This window comes from Zophobas morio, unplaced genomic scaffold (assembly GCF_036711695.1).
Source record: "Zophobas morio isolate AGI-343-1 ecotype UQ-CSIRO unplaced genomic scaffold, CSIRO_AGI_Zmor_V1 ptg000017l, whole genome shotgun sequence".
NCBI lineage: Eukaryota > Metazoa > Arthropoda > Insecta > Coleoptera > Tenebrionidae > Zophobas > Zophobas morio.
The window spans coordinates 8,590,238-8,609,994 of record NW_026972122.1 but is presented as its reverse complement, the minus strand read 5'-3'; the positions used below and the strand labels follow the sequence as shown (position 1 = coordinate 8,609,994).

Genomic DNA, 19,757 nt, shown 5'->3' with positions numbered 1-19,757 from the left:
TATTAAAAATTCTCGCTTATACGCGACGTATTTCTCAAGGCGACACGTCGAGTTTCGAGGATTTGCTATTCTCGAGTTATATACAATATCCATGAATTTAAAGAATGCAATGTCTATTAAGCTGGTAACCTGGTGCGTAACAAAACCCTTGGAAAACGGATTCCTTTGTTGTTACTTGTTTGCTGTTTTCTAGGATTTCATCCATTAATTCATCTGAATCATTGCCAAAAAGGTCCATGTTTACAAATTTTGACAATTGTGAATTAATAATATTTGAAATAAACTGTCAAATGTTTCATTCATGGTAGTCTAGAATGTGGTTGTAATTTTAGGCGAATATACAAACGTTTGTATACCCAAGTATACAAAGATGAGTATATTCGAAGTGGCCATAGTTACTGCAATAAATGCTGAAATACATTGTAATTAAGAAAAATTACACATTTCTATTGGTGGATAAAGTAATGAATGGTATAATCACAATAACATAATGAAAGCTTTTGCTTGTCGTAATTACAACCTTGAGTATCGAGTACGTATTTAGTTCCCTAATAGCATTCTTTTGATAAAAAGGAGGTTATCGGGTATCAAGTTCTATGTTTTATTTTATTCGCATTAACTACCCAAAGTCGTTATAATGAACACGTGTAAAAATGAATTTTCACTAGAATGTTTCACTCTGCGGCACACAAATCCACATATCTTTGTAATTTCGCAGTGGCAAAAACAGTGCTCGGGCAGTTTCATCTATGTTGTCTACAGGTGGACAGTGGCTATGTTTTTCGTTATTACTCTATTCTTGTCTTATGTGGAAAACTCGAACAAGCCAGCTTCACACCAAGCAATGTTTTTTATCTATTTCACAAACTGGGCTTACATTATGTCTACATTTCAAGCAATTGTCATCGCTATTCTAACTACTTGTGTTTATAGAAGGCTACTTAAGAATTCAAGATTGAGTAGTGTTAACTTGACATGTTATCAACTTTATTGGCTGAACAATATCGTCTCAACTGATGTTGCCTTTTTGGTAACGATTCTGTACTGGACCTTTATTTACGACCCGAAAGTGGATGTTCTAAGTTTGGCGAACATTTGTAGCCATGCAACTAATTCTGTGGTGACGATGGTAGACTTATTTGTCGTAGCTCATCCAGTTCGGCTACTACACGGTTTCTACCCGGGTGTGTTTTTAATAATTTATGGTTTGTTCAGTGCTATGTATTATGTGTGTGGTGGTCGTGATAAAAACGGATACATATACATCTACAATTTTTTGGATTGGAGAAAACCGTGGTGTACTTTTGGGATATGTATGGGGCTCGTTGTTATTGTGAATATCTTGCATAGTATCGTCTGGTTGTTGTATCAGCTCAGAAAATGGATTCATTTGAAATATTGTACTCCAGAAGAAGATGACACACATGGACGTAATGCAATAGAAGACGAAGATGCGGGAAAATTTTTAAATCATAAAGTGAACGTTAATTTAAATCTTTTTGAACATAAATAAACTGAAAGGCCAAAGGTTATTTTCCTTTCCAATTATAGTTACTTTTTAACGAAGATTTTATATTACTAATTTATTTTACTAATAAATTTCAGGAATTTCTTTAACACTGTCTCAAGATTTCTTATATGAACCTTAAATATAGGGTGCCACATATTCTAAGTACGTATTCTATATCTGGCTACAAATAATAGAGAATAATAATCGTATTTATGTTCGAAAAGTCTCTGCAATTATATGATATGATCAATACATGTAAGAGATTCATCAAATATGATACACAAATCTTAGTGATTTTTTTATATATACATGACGCAGCATTCTAATACATATGTTTAAATATATTTTATTTAATAAACACCATTAAGATCTAATTAATTGGACTTTACAATTTAAAATCATCTGCAGGTAGATCTATCAATGAATGGTAAAAATAAAATAGGGCTTGAATTTGGGCCTTAAGGAACCCCCGAAGTTGGAATAAATGGTGCAGACATGAAATTCCGATATCTTACGAAATTTTGGCAATTAGTGAAAACATTGCGAAAACTAGGAGTTGATAATTTTTTTATACTTAGTTGACCTATGCGGTCAAATGTCTTTGCAAAGTTCATATAGATCGCATCGACTTGTCCTCTATCATCCAGTTTCCAAAACAAACTGCGTTATGCACCTCAAGTTCGTGATTGTGGAATTTTTGGTTCAGTTAGTGTTGTTAAGAAGAAATGATACGTTTGGGGGTTGAACAAATCTGGTTCTACAAATATGATTTAGAGTTTTCTTGTATTAAAAAACAAATAACCAGAAAAACACTTTTCGATGGGAGGGTAACTTTAAAATGTTTTATTTCTTCATGAAAACTTTTACGAATTTTATCAAACGATTTTGATGAGTTTTAGGTATATTCTTAAATTGAGCAACTTTTGTGCCACATACATTGCAAACTACTGTTACAGATTTGGATTTGATTCGTATCATTTTTGTATCATTCCCCGAAAGATTAACACATTAATTTAACTAGATTTTGACAAACGCTGCGATTAATGTGGGGGTTACTATGATTAACTGATTAATTACTAGTAGATCAAATGGACCAACAACAGATTACATTTTTTTCTAAAACAGACTTAAATTCCTGAAAAACTTTTTCACCAATTTTACCTTGAACATTAGATACTGAATAAAAACTACCAGTGCTAAATTGTTAGATTCAACTTTTAAAATTGTATCAGCAAACATGGAAAATGATATTATTATTTGTCTTTTCCAAAGCTTTTGTGCTAATCAAATATGAAGTGCAACATTTTTCACTGATCAAAATTTCAATAAACAAATTTGCGACATGACGTCCACACGAATCGGTTGTGAAAAAAATTAAATTGTCACCTATAATTTGACGAATAGCCTGTTTTGTTTTTAGAAATACATTGTCCACATAGTTTTTTCTTAAGGTACTATCATCGGGAACTGACTTCATATTCTTGTTGATCTGTCATCCCCTGGGTGTTGTAGAAAGATTTTGGGAGCAGAGTTTGTGACTTCACATTAGTAGAATTCTTCAGCCTATTTTTGTGAAGGCTTGTCCACATATGCTGAGCTATCGAAAACTTCTTTTCACAGGCGATCTGAACCATACCATGATGTTCGACCTTAATTGTACTAGTCTTTTCATCTGAACATTTTTTATCTAACCAGGTAGTACTGCACTGGGACTGCTTCCACGCACAAATTTTTAAACTGTTTATTTAATAAACACTATTAAGATCGGACTAATTGCAAAATACAATTTAAAATCTTCTGTAGTAGTCTGTCATTATTATTAATCAATGATTAGATAGGTTATCATATCAATGAATAGTAAAAATAAAAGCGGGTTTAAATTTGAACCTTGGGGAACACCCAAAGTAGAAAAATTAACACTTTTTTGAATAAAATATGTCTTGGCAAAGTTCTCTGTCATCAACAGTTTCCGAGAGAAACTGAGCTATACCTCAAATTCGCAATTGTGAATTTCTAGTTCAATTAATATTGTTACGAAGAAATGACATGTTTGGTAGTGGAATAAATCTGGCTATACAAGCATGATTCAAAAATTTTTTGCAAATTTACTAGTTATAACTTTAAAAAAATTTATTTCTTCATGAAAACGTTCACGAATTTTATCAAATGATTTTGATAATTCTGCACAACACTGGGTTTGATAGTTTTAAATTGAACAACCTTGGTGCTTTATGGGGGTTATTATGATTGGTAAATTAGGTACAGTTTGCACATAAGAATTTTTTAAAGTGAGAACAATAGCAAAAGCATGAGCAAAATAACTAAATGACTTCAAAACTAGGTATTCTTGTGTACAAAAATTACCTTATTTAGTCACTGAAAGTTAACGTAATAATGTTGGGTGTTTTAAAGAGATAAAAACACTGACTTAACTTTTCGAATACTATTATGCTAAAACGGTCATATACCGTAATCTGCTACTTTTAGTTTACCTAGAAAAATAAACGCCGTTATTTAATTTATCAACTCATTAACGTTAATGACCAATCAAATACCATAGGCATAGCAATGACAGAACACGTATGCTTTATCTCTACCCGAGCATATGCGGCACACGTAAACATACTCGAATAGTTTAGAAATTAAAAGATGATTGAACTTATAATGACAACCGTAAGTGTTCAGTGAGCCTCTTCTTCCTTAATCCTTTTGTCTGACAAAAAATTGGTCGATGTTTAATTCTATAGAACTTCGCTGTCCCCTTACGTATGTATAGTTCAACAAAACCCGCTTCTTCGAAAAATTAGAAAAAAACTGATTTTGTGATAACCTTTATATATTAAAACAAATATAGATCAGTAATACCAGTAACACTGTAAGAGTGTAAATCATATCCTCCTTTTTTTTAATCACACAATATATTTTTAAAATTCTTGTAAAGTTTGGTATTCTGAATTCCGTGACACATCATATTTTAATCAACCATACTCCGCCACTGTCTATAATGCCAAAGCATTTTGTTACGAAAACACACTTGTTTATTTTTGGTCTGATGTATAATACTTATCTTAGGAAACCGACAGGGGCGGCTCATGCGTGGAGAAGCTCGCTCCACAAATTTCGATCAACATAAACATTAATAAGTTTTATTTCTTTCAAATGTTTCGAAAATATGAGCAAGTTTTGATTAACGATTTACCGTGTTGATAATAATGTAGCACTGTATTGTAATGTACTGTATTTAAATTTTAAATAAGCTTTTTAGGAAGGCCAAAAATCAAATAACTAGGACGGAGTGAAAGAAATTATGGCAAAAGCATAAACAAGTCTGTTTTAGTAATTTCAGTTTACCTAGAAAAACAAACCGAATATACATATTTTTTTATCGAACCATTTACATTAATTTCTAGACAAATAACAACAATGGGGAATTAATTACGCTTGTGCCTTCTCGACCACAACCACGTAAACCTGCTCGAACAGTCTAGACAATAAAAAGTCATTGAACTCTTTTAAAATTTTGTGTAAGTGCTATAGGTTTCGTGACGTAGAGTTTATAACCGTAGCAATAACGAAAGCTTTTGCTTATCACAACTGCAACCTTGAATGTCAAGTGCCAAGATAAAAAAACCGCTACCAATTTTTATATATTTTAGGTTTTTTTTTAATGTACTACGAAACGTCGGTACAATGAAATGCAAAAGTGAATTTTCGTTAAAACATTTCACTCTAACGCACGCCAATCCACACATCTTTCTAATATCGCAGTGGCAAAAGCAGTTTTCGGGTAATTTCATCTATGTTGTCTACAGATGGGCAGTGGCTATATTTTTCGCTACTACTTTAATCTTGTGCTATGCTGAAAACTGGAACAAGGCAGCTTCAGACCAAGCAAAATTTTTTATTTATTTCACGAACTGGGCTTACATCATTTCTACATTTCAAGCAATTGTCATCGCAGCTCTAACTACTCGGATTTATGCAAAAATACATGACAATTCAAGATTAAATGTAGTTAGCTTGAAATGTTACAAACTCTATTGGCTGAACAATATAGTTTCCACTGATGCTGCCTTTTTGGTAACGATCATGTACTGGACGTTTATTTACGACCCGAAAATAGATGTTCTAAATTACGCAAACATTTTTAAACATGTTAGTAATTCTATGGTGGCGATGGTGGACTTATTTGTGGTAGCTCATCCAGTTCGACTACTGCATGGGTTCTACACGGTTGTGTTTTGCACGTTATATACATTATTTACTGTATTGTACTATTTATGTGATGGTCGAAACAAAAATGGGTACAGATACGTGTACAATTTTTTAGACTGGAGAAAACCATGGTATACTTTGACGAAATGTTTTGGGTTTGTTGTTATTGTGGTTATGTTGCATGGTTTTGTTTGGTTGTTATATCATCTAAGGAGATGGTTTTATTGGAAATATTGTGATACAAAGGAAGAGAACAAACATGATTGTTATGCAATAAAAGGCGAAGATGGCAGGAAATTTTTACATAACAGTATAAACTCTAATTTAAAATCTGTTGCTTGAATATACAGTAAAATACTAAGTTGTTTTACCTGTTGCACTTCCTTCTCTTTCTTTTAGTTTATCACACTCTTTTCATACTCTCTCTTGGTCCCCAAATCTAAACATGGCATTCTTCTGACTCAACTGTCACTACAATTACCAACACTCAAACTTTCTTTCTTCCAATCGCCACCCCTTCTGTCCGTAGTTTGCTAAACATTTTTTCAACATCTTTCTGATAAACCATTTATTTTGATTGGGGACTTCAGTGCTCCTGGTTTTAGTAATTTCCATAGTCCGGCGTCCTCTAAAATTCAATTTTTCCAAAAATTTTCAAATTCACTGGAAGGAACACAGTTTAATATCTTAAATGATTATGGAAACATGCTTGATCTATTAATTTGTAATCTGGAACTGAACCTTGTTGTTGATCATGCTGAATATCCAATTGTCAAGGAAGATGTTTACCACCCTGCTCTATGATTCAATCTTGATTTAGAAACTTATGAAAAAACTAATCCTTTTCCAATCAGATATAATAACCGTTTCAATTTTCGGAAAGCTAACTTTAATATTCTTTATGGTGATCTTTTGCGTAAAGATTGGTCTTTTCTGCAACACCTTAATAATGTTGATCATGCGTTGGATATGTTTTATTTTCATCTTTATGAAATATTTAAAGCCTCAGTTCCGTATTACAAACAACGTAATATTCGGTTTCCTCCGTGGTTTACGCCCGAAATTATTTACAATTTAAAACTTAAAAATAAATATAGAAGCAAATGGCTAGCAAATGATAATGACTCAATGCGTAATGAATTTAGGCGATTGTGTAAATCTCAAATATCAGTGGCATATAATTCCTACATGAAAAAGGTTGAAGAATCCATAATATATAATCCCACTGAAATATTCAATTTTATACATATGAAAAAAGGTACTACAAGGATACCTGGAAAGATGTTTGATGGTTATTAAATCGTATGATTCTCCTGAAGATATTGTTAATACTTTTGCTTCTATATTTTCTAACACTTATCTTCCTAAAATGGATGTTAGCTTACAAGATATTCCGTCAAATCGTCTTTGTGTTCAGCTACAGCCAGTTACGGAAGATGAATTGCTTAAATACATGGCCCGTTTTCCTGCTAAACACACTTCTGGAGATGATCAAATACCGAGCTTCATTGTACATGATGTAAAATTTGCACTCATAAGACCACTCTTGTATATTATTAACTTAGCCATATCATCGTCCACATTTCCGAGTTTATGGAAGAGAGCTCGAATAACTCCTGTTTATAAGAAAGATGATAAGACGCAATTAAAAAATTATCGACCGATTGTCATTCTTTCAAACTTCGCAAAATTATTTGAGCAGGTCATTTATACTTGCATTTTTAATGGTACTCATCGTTATATTTCAACTAATCAACATGGCTTCTTACCTCGGAGATCCACTACAACTAATTTATTAAATGTTACACAATACGTTGCTGAAGAAATGGACAAAAGAGGACAAACAGATGTTTTTTATACTGATTTCAGCAGTGCCTTTGACACGGTGGACCACAATTTATTGTTAAACAAACTTAGTGCTTTCGGTCTTGTTCCTTCTCTTGTGAGGCTTCTGGAATCATATCTTTCTAATAGGATTAACTATGTCTTTTACAATGGCTTTAAATCTAGTGAATACATGTCAACATCCGGGGTTCCACAAGGATCAAACCCGGGCCCCTTGTTATTTGTGTTGTATATTGACGACCTGGTTTCTTCTCTTACTTGCTATGTTCTTGGTTTTACTGATGATCTGAAAATTTTTTCCACCATCAAGGATTTTGAACATGTAGTAAAATTGCAGCAAAACTTACATAAGATAACTATGTATTGTTCACTCAATAGTTTAAAGATCAATCGGAATAAATGTTATTATGTTAGATTTACTCGTAAAATGAGGTATATTGCATCTGCTTACACTGTAAATGGTAATCCTTTGACACTTGTTGACAACATAAAAGATCTAGGTGTGATATTTGGTGCAAATCTTACTTTTTCACAACATATTGATACTTTAACTTCAAACTTGTCTAAAATGTTAGGTTTTATTATGTGTGCTTCGGCACATTTTAAAAATCCATTATTATTAAAATCCTTGTATTTTGCGTTTATTGTTAGTAAAGTGGAATATGCATGTATTGTTTGGCAACCTCATTATACAAACCGTCAATTACAGATAGAACGTATTCAGAGACGATTTTTGAAATTTCTTTCTTTCAAACGGGATGGAGTATATCCTTTTAGAAATATTGATTATCAGCTGTTACTAGATCAACATAATTTTAAGTCTCTAATTGAAAGAAGAAATATTTTAAACGCTGGATTTATGTGGAAATTAATTGATAACGATGTAGATTGTGCCTAGCTTCTTGCTAATATTAATTTTCATGTGCCACGTTTATTTTCACGTTATTCATCTACATTTTGTGTACCAGCGCCTAAATCCAATGTATTTATGAATTCACCAGTACATAATTTATCTCGGAATGCTAACAATGCATATCTTGTCACATTTTTTGATAAAATTTAATTAAGTAGGAATTAGGATAGTACTTTGGGTAGCCAAAATTGATAGTAAACCTGTTTTTTGTTCTAATTTTGATATTATTTTGTTATATATTTATAGTGTAAAGTATATATTTAATTTAAGTTTTTTTATTTTGTCCTGTTATTGGGGTCATACCTGTCGGGCAACAAAGGATTATTATTATTATGTAAGCAGCAAAAAGACACGGACCCAGCGAGCACCCCTGTCTTACCCCCCTTAACACATCAAAATTTTGCTCGCTTTCCCATTCATTCTTATAATGATCGTTGTGTTTTTGTACAGTTCCTTCATCCTGTCTACTAGATTTATCTTTTTCTTTTTCAAAAATCCCCACATAATCTTTATCCACAGTGTTAAATGCAGCTTTAAAATCGATATTCTTCTGTATTTCTTTCCCTATTCGATTATTACCCTTCCTTCGTGTAAACTTCTCGTTGTAGACTGAAGCTTACGTGATCGCTCCATCTGTTCGGTAAACAGACTATAGTTAAAATTCGTCTCTTCATCCCTTCCAGAAACTTGTGTAGTTACAAATATACGGATTATCATAAAAAATATAGTTTGTAGAAGCTAATTTTAATTTCGTCTTGCTTTACTTTATAGTTTGTAATAATGCTGTCTAAAGCAAAAATAAAATCACGTGAAGTCCTTCGAATATTTTCAATATATTTATTTAGATATTCGCGTAACGATGTGTATACACTTGCAAAACACAGCGATCTAAATATGACACCGATGTCAACAACCTTTTGCATTAGTTCTAAAAGCGTATCTCGACGAAAGCGCAGTGATGCGAGATTTCAGTAAGCACACATTTTTATCCAATAACTTGCCAATAAATCGCTCTCACATGGCAAGCGTGCGAAATCACAAGAATCGAACAAACGGAAGGGAACAAAACAGCAAATGATCCAGAACTGTGTTGGCGAAATTTTTATGGAAAAGTTTGAGCGAAAGCTCGAAACTGAAACCAGTACACCTTCCCTACACGCCCTGTTTATTAACATATGCAGTGGAGCTCGAAAATCCTGGAAAATGTCACTTTTAGCACGATTCGCAGGCAATAAATCGAACTTGTAGTGGATAGAAATGTATTTCTGCGAACTGCTCCCCTTTCATTTCCTGAATAATTTCTGAAACGTTGGAAGTTTACATACGAAAATTGCAAACCAGAGATCGGAATTCTTGAAAAGAACAAAATCTGACGCGGGAGCGGCTTGACAACGTCTATACAAAATTGTATCAGAGTGGAACGTGTTCTCGTTGATATAACATGTTTATGACAAGACGTGTAATGACGTTCCTTAAATATCGAGGAAACGACCCATTTTTAAAAATAGTCGCACGTATTCTACTGAAACACATGTGGAGCGAACAAACCTGAAAAAATATTTATTGTTGACGGTAAATATTTGCTCACCTAGTGACCAACTTCGGTCGGCCACCACTTGCAATAGAAACACTTTTAGCACGGAGTTTGGAATTTATTAAGAGTTCCCTGCGGCGCATCCCAAGTTTTATATAAAATGGAAAGTTATTTATAAGTCCTAACGACTCTTGAGGCCTGAGGTCTTCGCTAAATTGTACCTGCTGGGTAAAGTCTCAAATTTATTAAAACGCTGTTATTGGAAAATTTACCTCGTAGTTGCTTGGTGGTTTATTAAATTTGTCAAGTTACCTGAGTTCGGAGAAAGTAACTAAACTTTGTCGTTTTTTGATAATTAAGACGGGCTTTGAATAAACGAGATCGTACATTGTAAACAAAACTACACAAACTCAGGATTCGGGTAAGAAAATGTAATACTGTGTTTTCAGAAAATATAAAATTTGGAATGAAAAGCTAAAATGCGTTTACTTACCAAATTTAGACTTCTCATCATTAAAATAAAAGCTTTTGACGTTTCGCGGAAAAACTTGGTTTAAGAAATTAATTACATAAAAGATGAAGAGAAGATATTCAGACTTTAAAACAAATTAGTCCATGAAGCCAAAAAATAAAGTAAATGGTGAAATGAATTTAAGATAGTTTTTTGGATAATAACTGAACCTACTAATTTTTAAATAAAATTAAGTATTTATAATAATCTGTTCCAAATAAGAATTAGTGTGTCATTGAAAATAATATGATAAGTGCCAACAATAAACATCGTTTAAAAACAATATTCCAGTAAAAGATAATATCAACGACCCAACGGATAAACATTTTGCGTAATACGTGAAATAAATATTAATAAACTTTTTACTTCACGTGTTGGAATATGCCAAAAGAAAAATTTATAGTAACTTTATTACTATCAGTTAACAATACTACTTAAAATGTATAGCACTTTTGAAAACATTTAAATCGATAATATTATAGAGTGTGTTTCTTATCAATACAATGTAGCAACGTCCCATCGAAATAAAAAATTAACCTATGGTTTTAAAGCAAGTCTGTTAAGTCTCAAAAACAGAACACTGTGCATATTGAAAATAATTTTAGGTGCGCTTAATGACTCACGGTGTCTATAAGTTTTGTCCATGGGACGCTCTACGTTTAGGAGTGTCAAATAAATTTTACAACTGAAAAATTTTAGTTTGACTTTTTTGTTTTTTCTTCTTCTTTTTTAATTCTTGAATACGTTTATTTATTTAATTTGGTCGAGAATTTTTATGTATTTTTTTGCGGTAGTAATAAAAAATTTACAACGATTTATATTTATTTCAATTTAAAACCGTCTGTTGGTTATATTTAACAAACAAGTTTGACCTAATTAATTTCTGTGTGTTTTAAACCAAAAATCAAGTAACAACTGGCCAAACATATCAGATGTTTTAATTACTCCTCACACCTCTTACTTTCTTAAATAAAAGCAAACCAATTTCTCAAATTGCCCCAATTCATCGAACAGTTGTCCAATCAGCACCCTAAATTCAATTTGTCCCAACCAATTAAAGCAATTTACGGCACTCTGGACGAACGTCGAAATCCCACTGGTAGAATTAAAAGAAAATTAATCTTAAATCGAAAGAAGCCGCCGCATTCCAATCCAAAAAACGGGGTATAAATTTCCCCCAATCCGACACATAGCACAAAGTGGAGAAAAGAAACAGGCACGAAAGAAGCGACCCAAATTGCCATAGAAATCGATTATTGACGACCAGGAAGAGGGATTTAAAGGAAAAATTGCTTTTTTTTATTGTGTCTGTCATTACGCCTTGTAGCTTGGAGTTTTTCTTCTTGAAATTTCAGATTTATTCCCATAAACAAAATTAGTAGCCTCGAGGGATGAACCGCGGTTTTTCCGTCAATATTCTCCCAAGTGGAATTAGCCAGAAATCCTCTAGACGGTGTTTGTATTAAATTGAAAATGTCCCCCGACGGCGGTTTTTTAGCTTTCTTGTTAAAGTTGAGATGCTTAAAAGCCGATGGAACGAAGAAAAGCGATAATGTGAGAACATTTTCGACGTGTCGACGGCACCCTACATCACTCCGAATAATAAACATAAACTTGGGATTCTTTGCCCATTCTCCGGTTTGTTGAAACCAAAATGAAGCAATAAATGTTGAATCCTACATAGGGAACTTCTGTTTTATTGGCAAATCTTTTCCAAAATGTACGTACCTGATCAACATATTAACTGAAGGCGCGGCTGTTGCCTCTCAAAATTCGGGCACTGTATGCATTTGTAGATTTAAATTTTAAAAATTGGTTGCCCTTGAAGTTTAATGTTACAAATACAGATTTTTAAGAATTACAAAATTTGATTTTCGTTTTGTGATACCCTCTATGAGGTAAAAACCAGCGGCATAAATAACACCCACAGACCAAAGAATGAATTTACGCTCCCAAGTACGGATCATATAAAATATGTTTAAAGTAGATATCCAGTCGGATAAATTGTCCTCTCAGCACAAATAACAAACTTAACTCAAGTGTTTATCTTTATACATCAAAAGAATATCACGTAAAAATTAGTTTGATTTGAATGAGTTTATCTCCTCAAAGCAGAGGACTTAAATTATTATTAATTAAACCACAATCGGACAAAATGTTCTAAATATTATAATTCTTATGTTATCATTGTTAAATAAAGACATTTTCGAGAAAAAAATCCTCATATCCCATGTTGGTAATACAATGTCATTTATCTTGCAAATGTTTCTGCAAAAATTTGAAAGTTTAGAGACAAAACTCAAAGTAGATTCGTACACCACAAGTATAGGAGTATATCGTTGTATCACATTTACATCATTGTAAAACAGAATTCATTGAAATGACGTTATCAAATTATTGGTGAAGTTCTACCATCTACATGATATTTCTAATATGCATAAAAAATTTTACAACAATCGACCCGGTAGTTTCGGAGATTACGTGTCTCATAAAAATGGATACACACGACAAATAGAGAGACATGCAGACAGACGGAAACGCGAGACCACATTTTTCATACTCTAGAGGGAATGACACGTCGAATAAACATGAAAGTGGCACTTCGCCCAATGAACTCAATTACTAAACGTTCTTAGCTTAAGCTCGGGAAGAAGATAAGTTTATACAGGGCTTTTATAAATGATTATAAGTGCGTAGTAGGCCATGGATTTCAAAAATACCGCTTCGCTAAAATTATGCCTCATAATGACAGTTCTCATTTGTCACATCAATGTCTAATATCACTTGTAACCTATCATTTAAAGTCGTCCTTTTTATTGTTTTAACGTTTTTCAAGTGTGAATTACAGTAGTTCTCGTTGATCCAAGCTCGAAACAATAAAATAGTCGTTTCCAAAACTAATGAATTCTTGGTGGTTACGTACGAAAATTTTGTTTTTGTGCTATAAAGCTAAGACTGTGAGAATGGTATATTCTGTTGAAGAAGACACTTTCATTTTTATGTCTTGTTATCGCAATGGGACTTCGTAAACGAAGAGCGAGTGTATTCTGTAACCGCTTGTAAGCAACAATATCTAGCTAAATACAGTGATTTAATAATCCAAAAAACATCGTTATAGACTCAGATTAGGGATGTAATTAACAGATTTCTTCGAATTAGCAGTGTCAACAAAGAAAAATTTCGTGGAAGACTTCAGTATCTCAGAAAGTTGTTCATAATTTGAGACGACTTGAGCAGAATTGAACAATTGAACAACGGGTCCAAAGTATTGACGAAAGGATGTTATAGAACATTTTTGAAATTAAAAAGAGAGTGAACACGTGCCTTGAACAAAATGATGAACATTTTCAACATTTACTATGATGTTTAACCTTAATAAATGTGTTTCTTTTTGTTGTAATGAATTAGTTTTATTTTTTAAAAAGATATGAAGCGTTTAGGCAACCAGTTATACAAATGCGTGTGGTTTTTGTCATGCGTCCTTAGGCACTTAGTACAGAGCTCCGTACAATTAAATCTGGGAGGCGGCACGTTTACATGACCTACTGCGACCCTATAATCATTTATAGAAACCCTGTATAAGGTTTTGTCGGCGATATTTGGGTTTTCCAAAAAATTAAAATTTTAAGGAGAACTGATGTGTAATATAAAAATCAACTGTAAAATTTGACAATCAAAACTTTGTTTCCACAGTGCCTAATCAAACAGTTGTTAGCAAAAAATTGTGTGTGAATATTTAACAATTAACCACTCATCTAATTTTTATTTTCTGTATAACTATTACATTTTAATAATATAATAATGGTATAGTGGAGGATTTAAGTTGATTACTACGAACATTTACCATTTTAGACATATTTTAAGTTTCTTGTTGCCGAAATAAGTCTACACATATTAAGAAAAAAAGGCAAAATGTAGGCCCGCCCACCCACCCTACCTCAATTGTGATTATTGTTTTTTATTCGTCGTGAGCCAAAGGGGCGGAGCTTAACTGCGAAATCATTATTTCTCTACGAAATATACTTAAAAACATGTTTGAATAAGTATTGTGTTGGTCAAAGAATACTATGTATATTAAGAAAAATAAAGCCAAAGATTAGGCCTCACCCATACCCGCCCCGATCTCAATTCCCAATTGTGATGAATTTTTCATTCGTTGTCAAATCGAGGGGCGGGGCTTAATTGCAATATCCATATTTGTCTAGAAGAAAAAAGGCAAAATATAAGTACCGCCCATCCGCTCTATCTCAATTGTGATGATTTTTTTTCGTCGTGAACCAAAGGAGAGGAATTCAATTGCAAAATCTTTATTATTTCTCCACAAGAAATGTAAGACATGTTAATTAAGAAAAAATTCAAGCCAAAGATTAAGCCCAACCCATACCTGCCCTGATCTAAATAGTAATGAAGTTTTCATCCGTTGGAAGACCGAGGGGCGGAGCCTAATTGCAAAATCCTTATATCCTTACAAAAATTTACCATTTTAAACCTGTTTTAAGTTTCCAAGAATAAAAAAATCATCACAATTGAGATGGGGTTGATGAGCCGGGTTTATATTTAACCTTTTTTCTTAATGTACATAAAATTCTTTGAACAACACGATACTCAGAAAGAAATAAGTATTTTGCAGTTAAGCTCCGCGGGTTCATAGACCACACGTGTAGGAGCATTTTATCAAATTTAAATACATTTACGATGTAAAATTTTGAAGTGAAGTCATCACATTATTCTCCAAGTGTAAAATTGGCGAAAGAGAAAAAAAACTGTTTAATTAGAAGTTTTCTACATACATGCAGGTTTTTTTATGTAAAAATGGTCCTATTTAAAAAGTCCCAACTCAGCCATATTTAAAGATGGAGGTCAAAGATTTAGCATAAGACTTTTTACTCTGTTGTTTGGGTCGGGACAATGGTGAGGGGGAGGGGGGAAGGGGTTGTAACGGCGACGTACAGAAATGTCGAATGTGGGGATTTTCTAAAATTTATTTATTTTTTTCAGGTACGGGGTGGCTTGTTGAATACACTTTTCCACGGTTTGGCGGTAAGTGTGGCATTGCATGAATAAAACCATCACGTGATACTTTAAAGGGGTGCTTGCTTAACTATACATTCAAAAATAAACTAATTAGCAACAACCCTACAAAACTAATAAAATTTAAGGGGAGCAACAAAGGTTCAAAATAAACATCTTTCACTTGTTCAACTTTCTAAAGTTTTTTCAGTACATTGCTTTTTATCCATATTTTCATCGTCGTATTGTTAAAAAGGTCTTTTCCAAACCAACGACATAATTTACGCGATGATACAAATAGTTAGGAAATAATATTAAGGATATTTCTAGCAGGATAAGGCTACAGCTCATAATATAAAACATATCCGGTGACTACTTAGATTGCTAGATTTAACCCCTCTAAACTATTTCTTTTTTGAGAATACCAAAGACACGGTTTTCAAACATAATGAAAAATTTGGATTACTTATCCTAATGCTCAAAATCAAAAATTGCTATGTTAATGTGGATTAAGAAATAGAACAGAAGTTTTTTTGTAGGAATACCTAACTGAATACCATTAAAACATGTGACGATATTCTTATTTATATAATTTTTAGATTATAATAAATTGTTTGGTAATAAGTAAGGAACGCATGTTAATAACACGAAGATCGCGGATTTGATCGATCCCGGGTTCAATTCCTCCATGAGCCATGTGTTTGGTACCCTTTTTTTTTAAACATGAGACCATTTTTCTTATTGATAATTGATATAGGTAATCGTTTTTTTTTGTTTTTTTTTGGCGAAATTTTCCAAAAGCTCAATTTTTCAGTAATCCTTTATTAAATTTTTTATTTTTTTAGACCATTTTTGAAAATTCGCGAAAGAGGTTTTTTGTCGATTTCGACATCCAGAAGCTATTTTTTGCTTCATATTTCAATGAAATATGGATAGCAATTTTTAGAACTTTAGAAAAATTTTATTTGAACCCTAATAATTAGAAAATCTTAATCTGAGACCATAAACACGGTATATTTTCCAAATTAGCCCATCGCGATCTATATATTGGATTTTTTTTTTGGATCTTTAGGCAACTTATCCAATTTTTCGATATTCCCTCTTTTGAAATTTTCGGCTCGTTTTTAACCATCTTTGAAAGTAACATAAAAAGAACAAATTCTCAATCCTTTTTCGACCTTTTTTTGTTCATTTCGACCTCTAAAATTTAATTTCGGTTTCATTTTTGCGAAAATTCGTATAATTTTTCCAAAATCTCCAAAGAAGTATGGCAGTTTTTTAGGATTTCTAAGAAATTTGTGTTTGATAGGTATCAAATATTTCAAAAATCACCACCTCTTTTTGTAGATTTAGTTTTCGGAAATTTATTTTCGCTTTGATTTCTTCGAAAACTCCTAGAATTTTTTCAAAATCGTCAAAGGAAACAATGATTTTATAAATTTCTAAAAAATTTGGTATTTGGAACCATGAATAAGTTATGTTTTAAGAATCAGCATGTCAAAATTTGCATCTTACAATTTTCTATGGATTTTTGAGTAACATTTCCAAATCCTCATTTTTTTTTTTTGAAATATTCGACCGTCGTTCGACCACTTTCTAAAATTTTTGAAATACATTTTTTTGTAGATTTCGACATTCAAAATATACTTTCGCCTTCATTTCTTTGAAAATTCCTAGCATCTTCCCAAAATCGCCAAAAAAATGTGGTTGTGCAATTTTCGACCCTTTTTCGACGACTTTTGAAAATTATGCAAAGAGAACTTAACTTCCCTCTCAATTTCAATATTCACAACGTCTTATTCGAACACTTCCGAAAATTATCTAAAGAATTTTTTGTTTATACATTTTGATTTCCAGAAATTATTCTCGTCTTCATTTCCTGGAAAATTTTCACCATTGTTCCACAATTTACAATATGAAATATAACAGTTTCTTAGAATTTCAATATTCACAACAAATAGCATCTTTACAATTGACATGGCGGAGCTTAAATTTTGCCTTTTTTCTGGATATGCGTAATAATCTTTTCACGACAATATATTTAAATGGCGGGTGGGCGGGATTTGTATTGTGCCTTTTTTTTTTCTTAATACCTATAAGTCCGTACTTTTTTTTTTCGCAAGAAACTGAAAACATGTTTAAAAGGGTAAATTTTTAGAGAACTGTATATAGAATGAAATTTACCATTTTAAATTTGTTTTCAGTTTCTTGTTATGGAGTAAAAACAATATATATTAAGAAGAAAAAAAATTCAAAATATAAGCCCCCCCACCCACCCTATCTCAGTTGTGACACTTTTTCTTTGTTCGTGGTTAGCCAATGGGGGCGGAGCGTAATTACAAAATCCATATTTCCTGTTTTAAACATAATTTAAGTTTTTTGTTGCGAAAAGAAGACTACGAATATTATTAAGAAAAAAAGGCAAAATATAAGCCCCGCCCACCCACCCTATCTCAATCGTGATGACTTTCTTTATTCATCGTGAGCCAAGAGGGCGGAGCTTAAAATCCTTATTTCTTTACAAGAAATTATCATGTAAAACATGTTTTTAATTATCGTATTATTCAAAGAATACTATGAATATTAAGTAAAAAGTTAGTCCAAAGTTATTTTGACAGAACTTCCCTCGTCCCTAAAACACAATAAAACAGATCCAGCTTTTCGAAAAATTATAAAATTTGATTATTCGAATTTACTTTTTTTATGAAAACCCTTATAAGTTAAAATAAAGATATGTAGGTCAACGTTAAAGTAAACGTAAAGAAGCCTGCTGGGCGTACATTCCAAATGAGGTTTCCCTTAACAAAATTTTGTGATGACATGTCATCAATTTTTGGGAGCAGGTAAACGAATAAATTTTGCTTAACGATTTATCTTATCATGATTACGATAACCTTAGAATATTTACAAGATTTCAGAGCAATTGGTTTTGCAGTTTCAAAGATATATTGCAAAATATTATTATTCAGTTTTGAATTTTTTCCAAAAATTCTGCATGTCTAGGGCAAAAATCCAACACGGAGTATCTTATTCTATGAAATAAAAAAAAACATTTATTATAAATTTTTGAAATGACGTCATCCCATTGATGGTGGGGATGATTATCCAAACTTTAGTTAGCGTTTAACCATCTACATGATATTCCTAATATACATACAAAACAATCGGTCCAGTAGGTTCGGAGATTACTTGTCTTATAAAAACGGATACAGACAGACAGATAGACAGACAGACGGAAACGAGAGACTACTTTTTCTTTTGTGCAAATAATGTTAGTGTCCGAAATACTACAGGGTTATATGGCTCCACTAAACTTAATAATGGGACGTTATAATTCCTTTTGTGCGTTTGGTTACCGGCTTAACCCTAGCGTCAGAAATCAAGGATTTATCTCAATATCTTGCCACCTCAATATCTACTACTGGGTAATCCGCTTAAGCATTTTTAACTGCTTCATTGTCGTCTTCACAATACCCTAATTTTGCAACAGCCATATAACCTTGTAGTATTTCGGAGACTATACTTATTTATACCGAGATTTTAAGAATGCGCTCCTATTACGACAAAAATCCTACTTCAGTAACTAGTATTAATTCGCTTATTTAAAAGCTTATTTTATAATTTAAAATGCAACGTTCTATATCATTTTATTGATCCCTTGTTCATATAAGACGATCCTTCAAGAAAAACTTTCCAACATGGATGAATATCTAACGACACCAAATTATACATTTAAAGCATAAAAAAACAGCTCGTAGGCAACAAACGTCTGGAAGTATTTAATGGCGATAAAACTTTTCAGGCGACAGTGTAAAGAACAGATTTTAAGTTATGAAAAGTCAATTATGGATTCTATCTTGGATCGGACATTTGTATCAGTGAATAATTCTGGCTGCAAGTAAACTAAAATAAAACGACTCATCATATACTAAAAGTACTGATTAAATACATAAGCAATAAAACAAATTTAAGATTTTTTGAATTTACGTACTTAAATAATAAGTTATGACAAAATTTTACAATGAATTAGGTCCGTGGATATTTATTGATTATTAAAATTGTGTCAGACAAATATAAATAAACAATCAAAAGTCCGTGAAAACAATTTGTACGGTTTCTGCGCGATAAATTTAATATTCACCAGAGTAGAAGTCACTAAACACTTCCTAAATCGTTTCGGATCAATACAGTATCGCATCGTCGGCATAAATTTGATTTA

The 19,757-nt window shown here is 32.4% G+C and overlaps 3 protein-coding genes across 8 annotated transcripts in view; 2 read left to right on the top strand and 1 right to left on the bottom strand.

Annotated features, from left to right (window-relative positions):
* LOC135130537 (diacylglycerol kinase eta) overlaps nt 1-19,757 on the top strand; it is a 408,323-nt gene that overhangs the window by 185,699 nt on the left and 202,867 nt on the right. The window contains exon 4 of one of the 6 annotated variants that reach the window (XM_064057933.1): nt 15,527-15,568. The exons of the other annotated variants lie outside the window; for them this stretch is intronic. Within the exon in view, the coding sequence (XP_063914003.1) occupies nt 15,527-15,568 (42 nt within the window). The remainder of the gene's footprint in view (nt 1-15,526; nt 15,569-19,757) is intronic. 6 annotated transcript variants of the gene reach the window in all.
* The window catches only part of LOC135130538 (uncharacterized), a 280,120-nt gene that overhangs the window by 97,219 nt on the left and 163,144 nt on the right, over nt 1-19,757 (bottom strand). The window lies entirely within an intron of this gene.
* LOC135130459 (protein rolling stone-like) lies at nt 635-1,549 on the top strand. The gene has a single exon (XM_064057843.1). The coding sequence runs from the start codon at nt 638-640 to the stop codon at nt 1,511-1,513; it is 876 nt and encodes a 291-aa protein (XP_063913913.1). The 5' UTR covers nt 635-637; the 3' UTR covers nt 1,514-1,549.